Source organism: Triturus cristatus, chromosome 2_1 (assembly GCF_964204655.1).
Source record: "Triturus cristatus chromosome 2_1, aTriCri1.1, whole genome shotgun sequence".
Lineage (NCBI taxonomy): Eukaryota > Metazoa > Chordata > Amphibia > Caudata > Salamandridae > Triturus > Triturus cristatus.
In genome coordinates, this window is record NC_140581.1 from 1,031,930,294 (window position 1) to 1,031,947,445 (window position 17,152).

Below are 17,152 nucleotides of genomic sequence, written 5' to 3' on the forward strand. Positions count from 1 at the left end.
CACTTTTATCCAGGCCCTGGAGCGCCTTAAAATCGTCAGGTGTCCCGCAGCGTGGCACCCTTGCTGTTCTTTCTGCCCGGGAATTTGCTGCTGCGCTGGAGAAGGGATACTACACTCCCTAGTATTTCTGGCCCGGAGGGGCTGCCCTTTTTTCTAGGCCCTGCAGTGCCTTAAAATCGTCACGTGTCCCGCAGCGTGGGACCCTCGCTGTTCTTTCTATCCAGGAGTTTGCTGCTGCTGCGCTGGAGAAGGGAGATGACACTCTCCAGCATTCCTGGCCTGGAGGGGCCGCAATTTTTTGTCCAGGCGCAGTAGCGCTTTTAAATCGTAAGAGGTGTTCGCCAGCGTCGGACCCTTGCTGATCTTTCCCGCCTGGGAGTTTGCTACTGCTGTTGCTGCTGCGTTGGAGAAGGGAGACTACACTCCCTAGCATTTCTGGCCCGGAGAGGGACGCAATTTTGTCCAGGCCTTGGAGTACCTTAAAATCATCAGAGGTGTTCCGCAGCATGGGACCCTCGCTCTTCTTTCTGTCCAGGAGTTTTCTGCTGCTGCCCAGCATTCCTGGCCGGGAGGAGGCCGCAACATTCTGTCCAGGTCCCGGAGTGCCTTAAAATTGTCATAGGTGCGCGGCAGCATCAGACCCTGGCTGTTCTTTCTGTCCGGGAGTGTGCTGCTGCGCTGGAGAAGGTTTACGACACTCCCCAGCATTTCTGGCTCGGAGGGGGCCGCTCTTTTTTTCAGGCTCTGGAGCGCCTTAAATTCGTCATGTCCTGCAGTGTGGGACTGTCGCTGTTCTTTCTGCCCTGAAGTTTGCTGCTGCTCTGGAGAAGGGAGACTACACTCCCCAGCATTCCTGGCAGGGAGGATGCTGCAATGTTTTGTCCCGGCCCGGAGCAGTCTAAATTGTCAGAGGTGCCCCGCAGCATGGGGCCCTCGCTGTTCTTTCTGCATGGGAGTTTGCTGCTCCTGTTGCGCTGGAAAAGGGAGACGACACTCCCCAGCATTCCTGGCCGGGAGGGGGCTGCAACGTTTTGTCCTGGCCCCGGAGCTCTTTAAAATCGTAAGAGGTGTTCCACCGAGTGGGAACATTGCTGTTCTTTCTGCCTGGGAGTTTGCTGCTGCGCTGGAGAAGGGAGACTACACTCTCCAGCATTTCTGGCCTGTAGGGGCTGCCCTTTTTTCTAGGCCCTGCAGTGCCTTAAAATCGTCACGTGTCCCGCAGCGTGAGACCCACGCTGTTTTTTCTGCCCAGGAGTTTGCTGCTGCTGCTCTGTAGAAGGGAGACTCCACTACCCAGCGTTCCTGGCCGGCAGGGGGCTGCAACGTTTTGTCCTGGCCCCAGAGCTCTTTAAAATCGTAAGAGGTGTTCCACCGAGTGGGAACATTGCTGTTCTTTCTGCCTGGGAGTTTGCTGCTGCGCTGGAGAAGGGAGACTACACTCTCCAGCATTTCTGGCCTGTAGGGGCTGCCCTTTTTTCTAGGCCCTGCAGTGCCTTAAAATCGTCACGTGTCCCGCAGCGTGAGACCCACGCTGTTTTTTCTGCCCAGGAGTTTGCTGCTGCTGCTCTGTAGAAGGGAGACTACACTACCCAGCGTTCCTGGCCGGCAGGGGGCTGCAACGTTTTCTCCAGGCCACGGAGCATCTCAAAATTGTCAGAGGTTTTCCTGCAACATGGGACGCTCGCTGTTCTTTCTGCCCGGGAGTTTGCTGCTGCTGCTCTGGAGAAGGGAGACTACATTCCCCAGCATTCCTGGCCGTCAGGGGGCTGCAATGTTTTCTCCAGGCCACAGAGCGCCTCAAAATAGTAAGAGGTGTTCAGCAGAATGGGACCCTCGCTCTTCTTTCTGCCCGGGAGTTTGCTGCTGCTGCTCTGGAGAAGGGAGACTACATTCCCCAGCATTCCTGGCCGTCAGGGGGCTGCAATGTTTTCTCCAGGCCACAGAGCGCCTCAAAATAGTAAGAGGTGTTCAGCAGAATGGGACCCTCGCTGTTCTTTCTGCATGGGAGTTTGCTGCTCCTGTTGCGCTGGAAAAGGGAGACGACACTCCCCAGCATTCCTGGCCGGGAGGGGGCTGCAACATTTTGTCCTGGTCCCGGAGCTCTTTAAAATCGTAAGAGGTGTTCCACCGAGTGGGAACATTGCTGTTCTTTCTGCATGGGAGTTTGCTGCTGCGCTGGAGAAGGGAGACTACACTCTCCAGCATTTCTGGCCTGTAGGGGCTGCCCTTTTTTCTAGGCCCTGCAGTGCCTTAAAATCGTCACGTGTCCCGCAGCGTGAGACCCACGCTGTTTTTTCTGCCCAGGAGTTTGCTGCTGCTGCTCTGTAGAAGGGAGACTACACTACCCAGCGTTCCTGGACGGCAGGGGGCTGCAACGTTTTCTCCAGGCCACGGAGCATCTCAAAATTGTCAGAGGTTTTCCTGCAACATGGGACCCTCGCTGTTCTTTCTGCCCGGGAGTTTGTTGCTGCTGCGCTGGAGAAGGGAGACTTCCCTCACCAGCATTTCTGGCCGGGAGGGGGCTGCAACGTTTTGTCCTGGCCCCGGAGCTCTTTAAAATCGTAAGAGGTGTTCCACCGAGTGGGAACATTGCTGTTCTTTCTGCCCAGGAGTTTGCTGCTGCTGCTCTGTAGAAGGGAGACTACACTACCCAGCGTTCCTGGCCGGCAGGGGGCTGCAACGTTTTCTCCAGGCCACGGAGCATCTCAAAATTGTCAGAGGTTTTCCTGCAAGATGGGACCCTCGCTGTTCGAGACTTCCCTCACCAGCATTTCTGGCCGGGAGGGGGCTGCAACGTTTTGTCCTGGCCCCTGAGCTCTCTAAAATCGTAAGAGGTGTTCCACCGAGTGGGACCCTCGCTGTTCTTTCTGCCTAGGAGTTTGCTGCTGCTGCTCTGGAGAAGGGAGACTACATTCCCCAGCATTCCTGGCCGTCAGGGGGCTGCAATGTTTTCTCCAGGCCACAGAGCGCCTCAAAATAGTAAGAGGTGTTCAGCAGAATGGGACCCTCGCTCTTCTTTCTGCCCGGGAGTTTTCTGCTGCTGCACTGGAGAAGGGAGACTTCCCTCACCAGCATTTCTGGCCGGGAGGGGGCCGCACTTTTATCCAGGCCCTGGAGCGCCTTAAAATCGTCAGGTGTCCCGCAGCGTGACACCCTTGCTGTTCTTTCTGCCCGGGAATTTGCTGCTGAGCTGGAGAAGGGAGACTACACTCCCTAGTATTTCTGGCCCGGAGGGGCTGCCCTTTTTTTCTAGGCCCTGCAGTGCCTTAAAATCGTCACGTGTCCCGCAGCGTGGGACCCTCGCTGTTCTTTCTATCCAGGAGTTTGCTGCTGCTGCGCTGGAGAAGGGAGATGACACTCTCCAGCATTCCTGGCCTGGAGGGGCCGCAATTTTTTGTCCAGGCGCAGTAGCGCTTTTAAATCGTAATAGGTGTTCGCCAGTGTCGGACCCTTGCTGATCTTTCCCGCCTGGGAGTTTGCTACTGCTGTTGCTGCTGCTCTGGAGAAGGGAGACTACACTCCATAGCATTTCTGGCCCGGAGAGGGACACAATTTTGTCCAGGCCTTGGAGTACCTTAAAATCATCAGAGGTTTTCCGCAGCATGGGACCCTCGCTCTTCTTTCTGTCCAGGAGTTTTCTGCTGCTGCCCAGCATTCCTGGCCGGGAGGAGGCCGCAACATTTTGTCCAGGTCCCTGAGTGCCTTAAAATTGTCATAGGTGCCCGGCAGCGTCGGACCCTGGCTGTTCTTTCTGTCCGGGAATGTGCTGCTGCGCTGGAGAAGGGTTACTACACTCCCCAGCATTTCTGGCTCGGAGGGGGCCGCTCTTTTTTTCAGGCTCTGCAGCGCCTTAAACTCGTCATGTGTCCTGCAGTGTGGGACTGTCGCTGTTCTTTCTGCCCTGAAGTTTGCTGCTGCTCTGGAGAAGGGAGACTACACTCCCCAGCATTCCTGGCAGGGAGGATGCTGCCATGTTTTGTCCCGGCCCGGAGCAGTCTAAATTGTCAGAGGTGCCCCGCAGCATGGGGCCCTCGCTGTTCTTTCTGCATCGGAGTTTGCTGCTCCTGTTGCGCTGGAAAAGGGAGACGACACTCCCCAGCATTCCTGGCCGGGTGGGGGCTGCAACGTTTTGTCCTGGCCCCGGAGCTCTTTAAAATCGTAAGAGGTGTTCCACCGAGTGGGAACATTGTTGTTCTGCCCAGGAGTTTGCTGCTGCTGCTCTGGAGAAGGGAGACTACATTCCCCAGCATTCCTGGCCGTCAGGGGGCTGCAATGTTTTCTCCAGGCCACAGAGCGCCTCAAAATCGTAAGAGGTGTTCAGCAGAATGGGACCCTCGCTCTTCTTTCTGCGCGGGAGTTTTCTGCTGCTGCACTGGAGAAGGGAGACTTTCCTCACCAGCATTTCTGGCCGGGAGGGGACTACAACGTTTTGTCCTGGCCCCAGAGCTCTTTAAAATCGTAAGAGGTGTTCCACCGAGTGGGAACCTTGCTGTTCTTTCTGCCTAGGAGTTTGCTGCTGCGCTGGAAAAGGGAGACTACACTCTCCAGCATTTCTGGCCTGTAGGGGCTGCTCTTTTTTTCTAGGCCCTGCAGTGCCTTAAAATAGTCACGTGTCCCGCAGCGCGGGACCCACGCTGTTGTTTCTGCCCAGGAGTTTGCTGCTGCTGCTCTGTAGAAGGGAGACTACACTCCCCAGCGTTCCTGGCCGGCAGGGGGCTGCAACGTTTTCTCCAGGCCACGGAGCACCTCCAAATTGTCAGAGCTGTTCTGCAACATGGGACCCTCGCTGTTCCTATTGCCCGGGAGTTTGCTGCTGCTGCTCTGGAGAAGGGAGACTTCCCTCACCAGCATTTCTGACCGGGAGGGGGCCGTACTTTTATCCAGGCCCTGGAGCGCCTTAAAATCGTCAGGTGTCCCGCAGCGTGGCACCCTTGCTGCTCTTTCTGCCCGGGAATTTGCTGCTGCGCTGGAGAAGGGAGACTACACTCCCTAGTATTTCTGGCCCGGAGGGGCTGCCCTTTTTTCTAGACCCTGCAGTGCCTTAAAATCGTCACGTGTCCCGCAGCGTGGGACCCTCGCTGTTCTTTCTATCCAGGAGTTTGCTGCTGCTGTGCTGGAGAAGGGAGATGACACTCCCCAGCATTCCTGGCCTGGAGGGGCCGCAATTTTTTGTCCAGGAGCAGTAGCGCTTTTAAAACGTAAGAGGTGTTCGCCGGCGTCGGACCCTTGCTGATCTTTCCCGCCTGGGAGTTTGCTACTGCTGTTGCTGCTGCGTTGGAGAAGGGAGACTACACTCCTTAGCATTTCTGGCCCGGAGAGGGACACAATTTTGTCCAGGCCTTGGAGTACCTTAAAATCATCAGAGGTTTTCGGCAGCATGGGACCCTCGCTCTTGTTTCTGTCCAGGAGTTTTCCGCTGCTGCCCAGCATTCCTGGCCGGGAGGAGGCCGCAACATTGTGTCCAGTTCCCGGAGTGCCTTAAAATTGTCATAGGTGCCCGGCAGCGTCGGACCCTGGCTGTTCTTTCTGTCCGGGAATGTGCTGCTGCGCTGGAGAAGGGTTACTACACTCCCCAGCATTTCTGGCTCGGAGGGGGCCGCTCTTTTTTTCAGGCTCTGGAGCGCCTTAAGCTCGTCATGTGTCCTGCAGTGTGGGATTGTCGCTGTTCTTTCTGCCCTGAAGTTTGCTGCTGCTCTGGAGAAGGGAGACTACACTCCCCAGCATTCCTGGCAGGGAGGATGCTGCAATGTTTTGTCCCGGCCCGGAGCAGTCTAAATTGTCAGAGGTGCCCCGCAGCATGGGGCCCTCGCTGTTCTTTCTGCATGGGAGTTTGCTGCTCCTGTTGCGCTGGAAAAGGGAGACGACACTCCCCAGCATTCCTGGCCGGGAGGGGGCTGCAACGTTTTCTCCAGGCCACGGAGCTCTTTAAAATCGTAAGAGGTGTTCCACCGAGTGGGAACATTGCTGTTCTTTCTGCCTGGGAGTTTGCTGCTGCGCTGGAGAAGGGAGACTACACTCTCCAGCATTTCTGGCCTGTAGGGCTGCCCTTTTTTCTAGGCCCTGCAGTGCCTTAAAATCCTCACGTGTCCCGCAGCGCGGACCCACGCTGGTGTTTCTGCCCAGGAGTTTGCTGCTGCTGCTCTGTAGAAGGGAGACTACACTCCCTAGCATTCCTAGCCGGCAGGGGGCTGCAGCGTTTTCTCCAGGCCACGGAGCACCTCCAAATTGTCAGAGGTGTTCTGCAACATGGGACCCTCGCTGTTCCTTTTGCCCAGGAGTTTGCTGCTGCTGCGCTGGAGAAGGGAGACTTCCCTCACCAGCATTTCTGGCCGGGAGGGGGCCGCACTTTTATCCAGGCCCTGGAGCGCCTTAAAATCGTCAGGTGTCCCGCAGCGTGGCACCCTTGCTGTTATTTCTGCCCGGGAATTTGCTGCTGCGCTGGAGAAGGGAGACTACACTCCCTAGTATGTCTGGCCCGGAGGGGCTGCCCTTTTTTCTAGGCCCTGCAGTGCCTTAAAATCGTCACGTGTCCCGCAGCGTGGGACCCTCGCTGTTCTTTCCGTCCAGGAGTTTGCTGCTGCTGCGCTGGAGAAGGGAGATGACACTCCCCAGCATTCCTGGCCTGGAGGGGCCGCAATTTTTTGTCCAGGCGCAGTAGCGCTTTTAAATCGTAAGAGGTGTTCGCCAGCGTCGGACCCTTGCTGATCTTTCCCGCCTGGGAGTTTGCTACTGCTGTTGCTGCTGCGTTGGAGAAGGGAGACTACACTCCCTAGCATTTCTGGCCCGGAGAGGGACGCAATTTTGTCCAGGCCTTGGAGTACCTTAAAATCATCAGAGGTTTTCCGCAGCATGGGACCCTCGCTCTTCTTTCTGTCCAGGAGTTTTCTGCTGCTGCCCAGCATTCCTGGCCGGGAGGAGGCCGCAACATTTTGTCCAGGTCCCGGAGTGCCTTAAAATTGTCATAGGTGCCCGGCAGCGTCGGACCCTGGCTGTTCTTTCTGTCCGGGAGTGTGCTGCTGCGCTGGAGAAGGGTTACTACACTCCCCAGCATTCCTGGCCGGGAGGGGACTGCAACGTTTTGTCCTGGCCCCGGAGCTCTTTAAAATCGTAAGAGGTGTTCCACCGAGTGGGAACCTTGCTGTTCTTTCTGCCTAGGAGTTTGCTGCTGCGCTGGAGAAGGGAGACTACACTTCCCAGCGTTCCTGGCCGGCAGGGGGCTGCAACGTTTTCTCCAGGCCACGGAGCACCTCCAAATTGTCAGAGGTGTCCCGCAGCGCGGGACCCACGCTGTTGTTTCTGCCCGGGAGTTTGCTGCTGCTGCGCTGGAGAAGGGAGACTTCCCTTACCAGCATTTCAGGCCGGGAGGGGGCCGCACTTTTATCCAGTCCCTGGAGCGCCTTAAAATCGTCAGGTGTCCCGCAGCGTGGCACCCTTGCTGTTCTTTCTGCCCGGGAGTTTGCTGTTGCTGCGCTGGAGAAGGGAGACTACACTCCCGGCATTCCTGGCCCATGAGGGGCTGCAACATTTTGTCCAGACCCCCGAGTGCCTTAAAATCGGCACGTGTCTCGCAGCGTGGGGCCCTCCCTGTTCTTTCTGCCCAGTAGTTTGCTGCTGCTGCTGCGCTGGAGAAGGGAGACTTCCCTCACCAGCATTTCTGGCCGGAAGGGGGCTGCAACGTTTTGTCCTGGCCCCGGAGCTCTTTAAAATCGTAAGAGGTGTTCCACCGAGTGGGACCCTCGCTGTTCTTTCTGCCCGGGAATTTGCTGCTGCGCTGGAGAAGGGAGACTACACTCCCTAGTATTTCTGGCCCGGAGGTGCTGCCCTTTTTTCTAGGCCCTGCAGAGCCTTAAAATAGTCACGTGTCCCGCAGCGTGGGACCCTCGCTGTTCTTTCTGCATGGGAGTTTGCTGCTCCTGTTGCGCTGGAAAAGGGAGATGACACTCCCCAGCATTCCTGGCCTGGAGGGGCCGCAATTTTTTGTCCAGGCGCAGTAGCGCTTTTAAATCGTAAGAGGTGTTCGCCAGCGTCGGACCCTTGCTGATCTTTCCCGCCTGGGAGTTTGCTACTGCTTTTGCTGCTGCGTTGGAGAAGGGAGATGACACTCCCCAGCGTTCCTGGCCGGCAGGGGGCTGCAACGTTTTCTCCAGGCCACGGAGCATCTCAAAATTGTCAGAGGTTTTCCTGCAACATGGGACCCTCGCTGTTCTTTCTGCCCGGGAGTTTGTTGCTGCTGCGCTGGAGAAGGGAGACTTCCCTCACCAGCATTTCTGGCCGGGAGGGGGCTGCAACGTTTTGTCCTGGCCCCGGAGCTCTTTAAAATCGTAAGAGGTGTTCCAAATCATCTTGGTGGCTCCGGATTGGGCACGAAGGTACTGGTATCCCGAGCTACTCAGTATGTCCATCGATCCCCCGATACGACTGCCTCTTTAGGAGGACCTTCTGTCGCAGCAACAGGGGACGGTCCTTCACCCGAACCTGTCCAGCCTCCATGCGTGGAGATTGAGCGGCGACAGTTGATGCCATGTGACTTGCCTCCTGAAGACTGTGATGTCATTCTGGCAGCCAGGCGTCCCTCCACAAAGACGGTATACGCCTGCCGGTGGAACACATTTTTGGCATGGTGCACAGCAAAGGCTGTGGATCCCCTTTCTGCCCCTCTTTCTGAGGTTCTCCTCTTCTTTCTTTGGCCAAGCAGGGCTCTGCTCCGGGCACCTTGAAGGGTTATCTTGCTGCAATGTCTGCTTTCTTAAGGCTTCCTGATCAGCCTTCTCTTTTCAAGTCCCCTGTTGTCTCCCATTTTCTCAAGGGCATTACTCATATGTTCCCTCCTGTTCCATTCGTAATGCCTCAGTGGGACTTGAACCTTGTTCTTACTTTTCTGATGTGCGCTCCCTTTGAGCCCCTTCACAACTGTCCACTTCGTCTACTGACTCTGAAAACTGCCTTCCTGGTGGCTATCACCTCCGCTAGGCGGGTGAGTGAGCTCCAGGCTCTGTCAGCTAAGCCTCCCTTCCTTTCGGTTCATCCGGATAAGGTTGTCCTCCGGACCCGTCCTTCTTTCCTTCCTAAAGTCGTGACTCCCTTTCACATCGGGCAATCTGTCACGCTGCCCACCTTCTTTCCGCCTCCGCATCCTTCAAAAGATGAAGAGGCTCCACCGTCTGGACCCAAAATGTGCGCTGTCATTTTATTTGGACCGCACAAACCAGTTCCGGGTGGGCGACCAACTTTTTGTTGGATATGTAGGTGCGAAGAAGGGTAAAGCTGTGCACAAGCAGACCATCTCGCGATGGGTTGTGTTGTGTATTAAACTCTGCTATTCTTTGGCGAAAAAGGTCCCTCCTGTTGGGCTGCGAGCCCATTCCACCCGTGCCACAGCGGCGACAACTGCCCTGGGACGGGGAGTCCCCTTGCAGGACATCTGTCAGGCGGCGACGTGGGCTTCACTGCACACGTTCGCCAAGCACTACTGCCTGGACAGCCAAGTCCGTAGAGATGGCCACTTTGGCCGTTCTTTTCTCCAGGACTTTCTGGTGTGAGCTTGGTTCGCAGACCCACCACCAGGGTTGGTATTGCTGGGGTATCTATTCTAAGGTGAGGAATCTAACGTGTTTCTTTCAGATGAACAAGTTACTTACCTTCGGTAACGATGTATCTGTAAGAAACATTAGTTAGATTCCTCACCGACCCACCCAGCTTCCCCACTCTGCGAACAGACATCTAGGGTTAAGGTTCTCTCTTTCAGGGCCCTAGATTTTTTGGCACCAGTGTCGGTCTCTTGCATGGCACGGCGTCCCTGGCGCGGAAAGCTATGTATAAGAACTGACGTCAGCGCGCGAGGGCGGCGTCTAAGTACTCAGACATCATTCCGGCGCACGACGACGGACGCGGAGCCGCAGACGACGCCTAGCGACGCGCAAGGGGTATTGCAACAAAAATCTTTCCGGATCCAGCCTGACGCCTGGGGATATTCTAAGGTGAGGAATCTACCTAACTAATGTTTCTTACAGATACATCGTTACCGAAGGTAAGTAACTTGTTCTTTTGGCGTAGTCGGTTGCAGGATGTGAACATTGATTTAAAAGGGGAAGAAATATGTTTTTTAGAAATTGAAAGCAGACTCTTAGATATCAATTGATTTTTTTGCATGGGGGTAGCCCATATGATGTGCTGGCTCGTGAAGTGAGCTAATTGTGCTGAGTTAGAATTGGTGTGTGTGTGTTTAAGTGTGTTTTGTAAAAAGTGCTTATAAATAGCTTGCTACGTTAGGCAGAAAGGGCTGGATCCCTTTCAAGTGTTTGTTAAGGAATGCATATCAAATGTTTTCCGTTGCAAAGTGAATGTTAAGATGTCAGAGCATACCCCTGATACGTGGGACTCCTTCGAGATTACAGACTCCGGAGTTGCGATGAAGGGTGTTAATCAGCAGGAGATTAATGACATTTTAGACAGAGACAGCGGTGTCATTTTAAATGTGTTGGTTAATATGCATCAAACATGTGGGCATTTGCAAAAAGAACGTAGTGAGTTGAGAACAGAGCTAGTTGATGCTCAGTTTTAAAATATTATCTTTGAAGACCGAATTAAACGTGTACCAGGCTCTGAAGCTGTTTACTTTGACCAGCCAGAATGATTCAGATGTGATAAATGTAACCGAGAATGCAGTCAGACTACAAGCTACACAGACTGTTTTAATTAATTCTTCTGTTGTTTTTCAGCCAGAAAGGAATGTGCAGGAAGGTAAACAGACCAGCGGTGAGTTAATTCAAGAGCAATGTGCCCTTTTTAGTTACAGAGCCGTGCAGGGAAAGAAGAGGTCACTGTTAAATTCAGATGCTGGACAAATGCAGATGCTGCTGTGCTTTAGCGCACTAAAAGATACTGGACAGAACAGAATTGGAGAAACTGTGATTTGCCTATGGGAGGAAGCAATGGTTATTAAGTGGCATGTACAGACAGAAAAACAGTTTGCACAGGATTTAATAGAAGGTCCAGAGGTGGAGTTTGAAACACAAGATTTCCAGGTGAAGGTGCCACATGTTACAAAGGAAATTAATTTGAAACAGTACAGAATGCCAGATGGGCGTGAAGGGATCAGTGAGATCATGCAGGGCTTGACAGGTGCAGAGGTGGTGACCCTAATTGTGTGGCCTGTGTGCAAATGTGATAATTCTTGGCGCATGACAGTTGATTATTGCGAATTGGAAAAACATACGCCTTCTATGACTGATGCTGTCCCAGATATTGTTACAGAAGTAGCATGGGACTTGGTATGTGACTTCTGATATTGCCAATGCTTTTTTCTTTGTGATATGTCAAGAGCAGTTTAGTTTTCTTTCATGAGGTGATGGACTAATGACAGGTAAGAATTAGCTTGAATTAGTTAGACAGAATGGGGGAGCATTTTCAGATTTAAGAATGTGAAGTTTTTCTGGAGGTCAGGAGAGGTTAAAGCTGTTTTTCCTCTCAGACATGTAAAGAGTTGTTCTGGGAGTAGGTGCACGTAGAAATCTGGCACACGGGAAGAAATGAAATACACTGTTGGTGCTTCATTTGAAGGCGTCTTTGAGATTGATGTTTGGGAGGCTTGCAGTGAGATCATCCAGCAACGCTGAGGAGCTCAGGCTTTCTGTGAAGTCTGAGGAGGAATCCCTACGGGAGGGGTCATCCCAGCTCCTCTCCCCAGTAGACAGAGACAGCTTCTTGGAGATAGATGTCTGGGAGGCTTGCAGAGGTGCAGGTTTCCCCCCCCCCCCTTCGACCTTGGAGGAGATAAGGTGGGAGCTAGAGGCAGCAGAGAAGTCTCTGCTTGTTATGTTTGACGAGGGGCCATTTGGTGTCCGCAGAGATTTGTGAAGGCGGGCAGCACCTGTGAGGGGTGCAGTGAGAGAAGGAGACTGCCCCAGCCCTTCTTGCTGTGTAAAGAAGAGAGATTTTACCAAGAATTCAAAGGTTAAAACGTTGATAGAATTATTTGATAATTCCCCAGAGCTACAGGAGAGCTATGTAGAAATGCAAGACGGAAAAAGTGTGCTTTTGAAAAATGTTTTTTGCAAGAAGAGTCATGCTTGTTTCTTTTTCAGATTCGCCCAGTTCCCCCGTGTGTGTGGGACTCCCTTCTCCCGTGTGAGTGGGGCCCTCCCTCCCTCCCCTCCACCCCCCACCCCCCCAAGCCTGGAGTGATCGCAAGACCAGACGGTGGCGGCTGATGCCTGTGGCTGACCAGACTGGATGGGGCGCTCCCTTGTCAAGGAGATACAGATAGATGCTGGCCTACACAGATGGACTGCTTCTTTCCAAGCAAAGAGGATTCAGCAGAATGTGGAACTGTTTCCTTCATGTGAGGCCGACTTTACATGCATGAAGGCTGTGTGTCTTTCACACAGGAACTCCTTATGTACAAGTAAAAGTGAAGAAGAGGGAACTACAGGATGTGCTTTGCCAGAACTGTTTTATCAACGTGAAGTTCAGATGCGATGGGAGACGGCTGTGTGTTTTTTCACACAGAAGGACTGTTTTTGTTTTTAGGGATGGAGACCAATAGAGACGCTTTGCTGCAATTAGAGTAGATATTTTTTGAGTTAGAGACTGAAGAGAAAAAACCTGTTGCTACACTATGAGTTTGGCAGTAGAGTTTCCAGTTTAACCATTAGGAGCATTCAAGAGCTTGATTCATTTATTTTGTGTATTCATTTAAACATGTATCCAGATATCTATGAGCGATTTCTAGATGCACCTGAGTTAAAGTGATTATCATATACTTTTGATGAGTTTTTCAGGTTTGCAATGCAGTATTTTGATCATAGTTGCTTTTTAGTCATGATTTGTTTTGAATTATGTATTTTTGTGTAGCCACTTCAACACATGAGTTGCTGTTTCAACATGTGCTTTTTAGTAGTTGTGATTTTTAATTTAGAAATGTGGTTTTATATGGTTTTGCTTTCAATTGAGATATGCAGTGCTTCGATGATAGTTTTGTTTTTCAGTTATGATAAACAGTTGCTATTTGCTTTGCAATGATTCCATTTTTGCAGTTAAGCGATGCAGTGCTTCATTCATAGTTGTGCCTTTACTTAAGAGATTTTGTTTTTGACATATGTGAATGGTGATGATCGAGGGTCATGGGGTGCAATGTAGTGAATGAGCCGCTTTTGTGGTCTGACACCCTATGATGACCCTCAACCACCACCATTTTGTACTGATTTAAGTGTGTTATGTTGCCCTAGCCTTAATGTAGGATGGGCTTGCATATGCCTGCTTTTTTTCTGTCTTTTATTGGAATAGTCTTTCCAAGAATAGAAGGTATGGGATGTTGAGGTGCAGTCTTGTGGGTGGTGGTGTACACATGTGCTCAATGTTGTATACTGAGGGATTAAGTGTATAATGTTATTTTGGTTAGGTGAATTATGACTTTGACCTATTGGCTTTGACGTGGTCTAATGTCATTTTGCCTTCTGACTTTACCTTGCTTCAAACTTTTCTGGGTGCACAGTGGTGCTTGTAAGTTGTGTATATGAGAATTATAGGTGCTAACTACTGCCTTTGACATGTTCTCATGTCATCTTGCTTTGCTTTGGGCCTTTGTGTGCATGGCTTAACTAACTCCATATTCATGCTGAAGCCATTTTCTGTGCCTGCACGAAGAAGAGGGCATGTTTTGCTTTGTGACTAGAGAGAACTGGTTCTTATCAGAGGAATGTACATGGTTTGACTCGTAGCCATAGCAAGGGCCTGATCAACCGTTGCTATGACCTTGGAGCAAGCTGGTACGGGCTCTCATGAGAACTAGGGGGCGGGGCTTGCTAGAAGCTTCGCTGTGTTTAAATGTGTATTAAAAAGGGGAGCCTACACTGGCCTGGTGGAAGTTCATCCGTGGAGCAGACGTGCTGTCACGGAAGAGTAGAAGCTGGTGTCACCTCTGAGCTTCACCCGGTTCAAGCAATGGACTCCCCTTGAACAAAGTGGGGTGAAATGATGGAGCATTAGGTGAGGTGTCTCTGCTACTAACTGTCTCTTGATTCTTTACTGATTCTCTCCTTTCCTTCTTATTTTCAGATTCTTATATCATACATATATATTTCTACATATATATTTGCCTTGATTGTGTTTCAATCATACTATTTATATGTTAGTCTGCTATGATTGGTGCATTTGGCTTACTGTGTGGTGCTATTTACTAATAAATACATCCCAGATATACCAATTCGTCTTTTCCTTGTAGCAGGAGGTGTGGACTCTTCTTGGCCAAGTATTCTGTTGTAGAAGGATGGGTGAATTCCCTTCTAGCAGATAATTGTGTTATAGGAAGTTGTTATACTCCTGGCAAGTGATGTGCAAAGTCTGTGTATATATTGTTTTCTTGCCTTGCCTTTGGGGGAGTGTTGAAAGTTTGCCCACCTTAAGAAGTGCTGTGTATATGTTATATTCCATAAGTTTGGAACTGATATTCTCTCCCTGGGAATGTGACGGTACATTCCTTGGTCCAGGGGAGATCTAGTTTGTCATTACAACACTCCAGCATTTCTGGCCTGTAGGGGCTGCCCTTTTTTCCAGGACCTGGAACGCCTTCTAATAGTCATGTGTCCCGCAGCATGGGACCCTCACTCTTCTTTCTGTCCGGGAGTTTGCTGCTGCGCTGAAGAAGGGAGACTACACTCCCCAGCATTTCTGGCCCGGAGTGGGCCGCACTTTTATCCAGGCCCTGGAGCGCCTTAAAATCGTCAGGTGTCCCGCAGCGTGGCACCCTTGCTGTTCTTTCTGCCCGGGAGTGTGCTGCTATGCTGGGGAAGAGACTACTCTCCCCAGTATTCCTGGCCCGAAGGGGGCCACAATGTTTTGTCCGGTCCCCGGAGTGCTTTAAAATTGTCAGGTGTTCAGCAGCATAGGACCCTCACTCTTCTTTCTGCTGCTGCACTGGAGAAGGGAGACTGCACTCCCCAGCATTCCTGGCCGGGAGGAGGCTGCAACGTTTTGTCCAGGCCCGGAGCACCTCAAAATTGTCAGAGGTGCCCGCAGCATCGGGACCTCGCTGTTCTTTCTGTCCGGGAGTTTGCTGCTGCGTTGGAGAAGGGAGACTACATTCCCCAGAATTTCTGGACCGGAGGTGGCACACTTTTTTCCAGGCCCTGGAGCGCCTTAAAATTGTCAGGTGTCCCGCAGCGTGGGACCCTCGCTGTTCTTTCTGCCCAGGAGTTTGCTGCTGCTGACCCTGGGGAAAGGAGACTACACTCCCCAGCATTCCTGGCCTGTAAGGGGCTGCAAAGTTTTGTCCAGGCACGGAGCACCTCAAAATCGTCGGAGGTGTCCGGCAGCGTGGGACCCTCACTGTTCTTTCTACCCGGGAGTTTGCTGTTGCTGCGCTGGAGAAGGGAGACCACACTCCCTACCATTCGTGCCGGGAGAGGGCTACAACGTTTTGTCCAGGCCCCGAAGCGCTTTAAAATCATGAGAGGTGTCCCAATGCATGGGACCCTTGCTGTTCTTTCTGCCCAGGAGTGTGCTGCTGCTGTGCTGGAGAATGGAGGCTACACACCCAAGCATTCCTGGCCAGTCGAGGGCTGCAACATTTTGTCCGGGCTGCAACATTTTGTCCGGGCCCTGGAATGCCTTAAAATCGTCAGGTGTCCCGCAGCATGGGACACCCATTGTGTTTTCTGCCCGGGAGTTGGCTGCTGCTGCACTGGAGAAGGGAGACCACACTCGCCAGCATTTCTGGCCTGGAGGGCATTAAAATCATAGGTGTTCCGCAGCATCGGACCCTCGCTGTTCTTTCTGCTCGGGACTTTGCTACTGCTGCTACACTGGGGAAGGGAGACGTCACTCCCTAGCATTACTGGCCCGGAGGGGGCCATAACGTTTTGTCTAGGCCCTGGAGCAGCTTAAAATTGTCAGAGGTGTGTCCCTCGCTGTTCTTTCCGTCCGGGAATTTGCTGCTGCGGTGCTGGAGATTGGAGACTATACTCCCCAGTATTTCTGGCCCGGAGGGGGCCGCACGTTGTATCTAGGCCCTTTAGCACCTTAAAATCGTCAGGTGTCCCACAGTATGGGACCCTCGCTGTTCTTTCTGCCTGGGAGTTTGCTGCTGCTGCTTCGCTGGAGAAGGGAGACTACACTCCCCAGCATTCTTGGCCGGTAGGGGCTGCAACGGTTTGTCCAGGCCCCGGAGCTCTTTCGAATCGTCAGAAGTGTCCCACAGCGTGTGAACCTTGCTGTTTTCTGCCCAGGAGTTTGCTGCTGCTGCTGTTCCCCTGGGGGAGGAAGACTACACTCCCTCGCATTACTGGCCCGGAGGGGGCCCCAACCTTTTGTCCAGGCCCTGGAGCGCCTTATAATTGTGAGAGGAGTTTGCTGCTTCTTCGCTGGCGAAGGGAGACTACACTCCACAGCATTTCTGGCCCAGAGGAGGCCACAATTTTATCCAGGCCCTGGTGTCCTGCAGCATAGGACCCTCGCTGTTCTTTATGCCTGGGAGTTTGCTGCTGCGCTGGAGAAGGGAGACTACACTCACCAGCGTTCCAGGCCTAGAGGGGGCCATAACGTTTTGTCCAGGCCCTGGAGCGCCTTAAAATAGTCAGTTGTCCCGCTGCGTGGGACCCTCACTGTTCTTCTGCCCAGGAGTTTGCTGCTGCAGCTACCCTGGGGAAGGGAGACTACACTCCCCAGTATTTCTGGCCCAGAGGAGGCTGCAACGTCTTGTTCAGGCACCAAAGCGCCTCAAAATCATAAGGTGTGTTCCGCAGCGTGGGACCCTTGCTCTTCTTTCTACCCTAGAGTTTGCTGCTACGGTGCTGGAGAAGGGAGACTACACTTTCTAGCATTCCGGGCCAGGAGGGGGCCGCAACATTTTGTCCAGTCCCCGGAGTGCCTTAAAATTGTCAGAAGTGTCCGGCAGCATGGGACCCTCACTGTTCTTTCTGCCTGGGAGTTTGCTGCTGAGCTGGGGAAGGGAGACTACACTCCCCAGCATTCCTGTCCCGAAGGGGTCCACAACGTTTTGTCCAGGCACCGGAGCACTTTAAAATCATAGGTGTTCCGCAGCATCGGACCCTCGCTGTTCTTTCTGCCTGGGAGTTTGCTACTGCTGCTAAGCTGGGGAAGGGAGACTACACTCCCCAGTATTCCTTTGCTCGGAGGGGGCCACAACGTTTTGTCC

The 17,152-nt window shown here is 52.7% G+C and overlaps 1 protein-coding gene across 2 annotated transcripts in view; it reads left to right on the forward strand.

The window, feature by feature from the left end:
- LOC146866275 (uncharacterized) overlaps positions 1-14,199 on the forward strand; it is a 181,349-nt gene extending 167,150 nt beyond the window's left edge. Inside the window, exons 7-8 of one of the 2 annotated variants that reach the window (XR_014976780.1) lie at positions 10,719-10,755; positions 12,084-12,202. Coding sequence is in view for 1 of the 2 variants with exons in the window: in XM_085640813.1 (XP_085496939.1) it covers positions 10,719-11,285 (567 nt within the window). In the remaining variant the exon portion in view is untranslated. Of the gene's footprint in view, positions 1-10,718 lie in introns of both variants that reach the window. The other variant, XM_085640813.1, reaches the window with a different exon arrangement.
- The last annotated feature ends 2,953 nt before the right edge of the window (positions 14,200-17,152 follow it).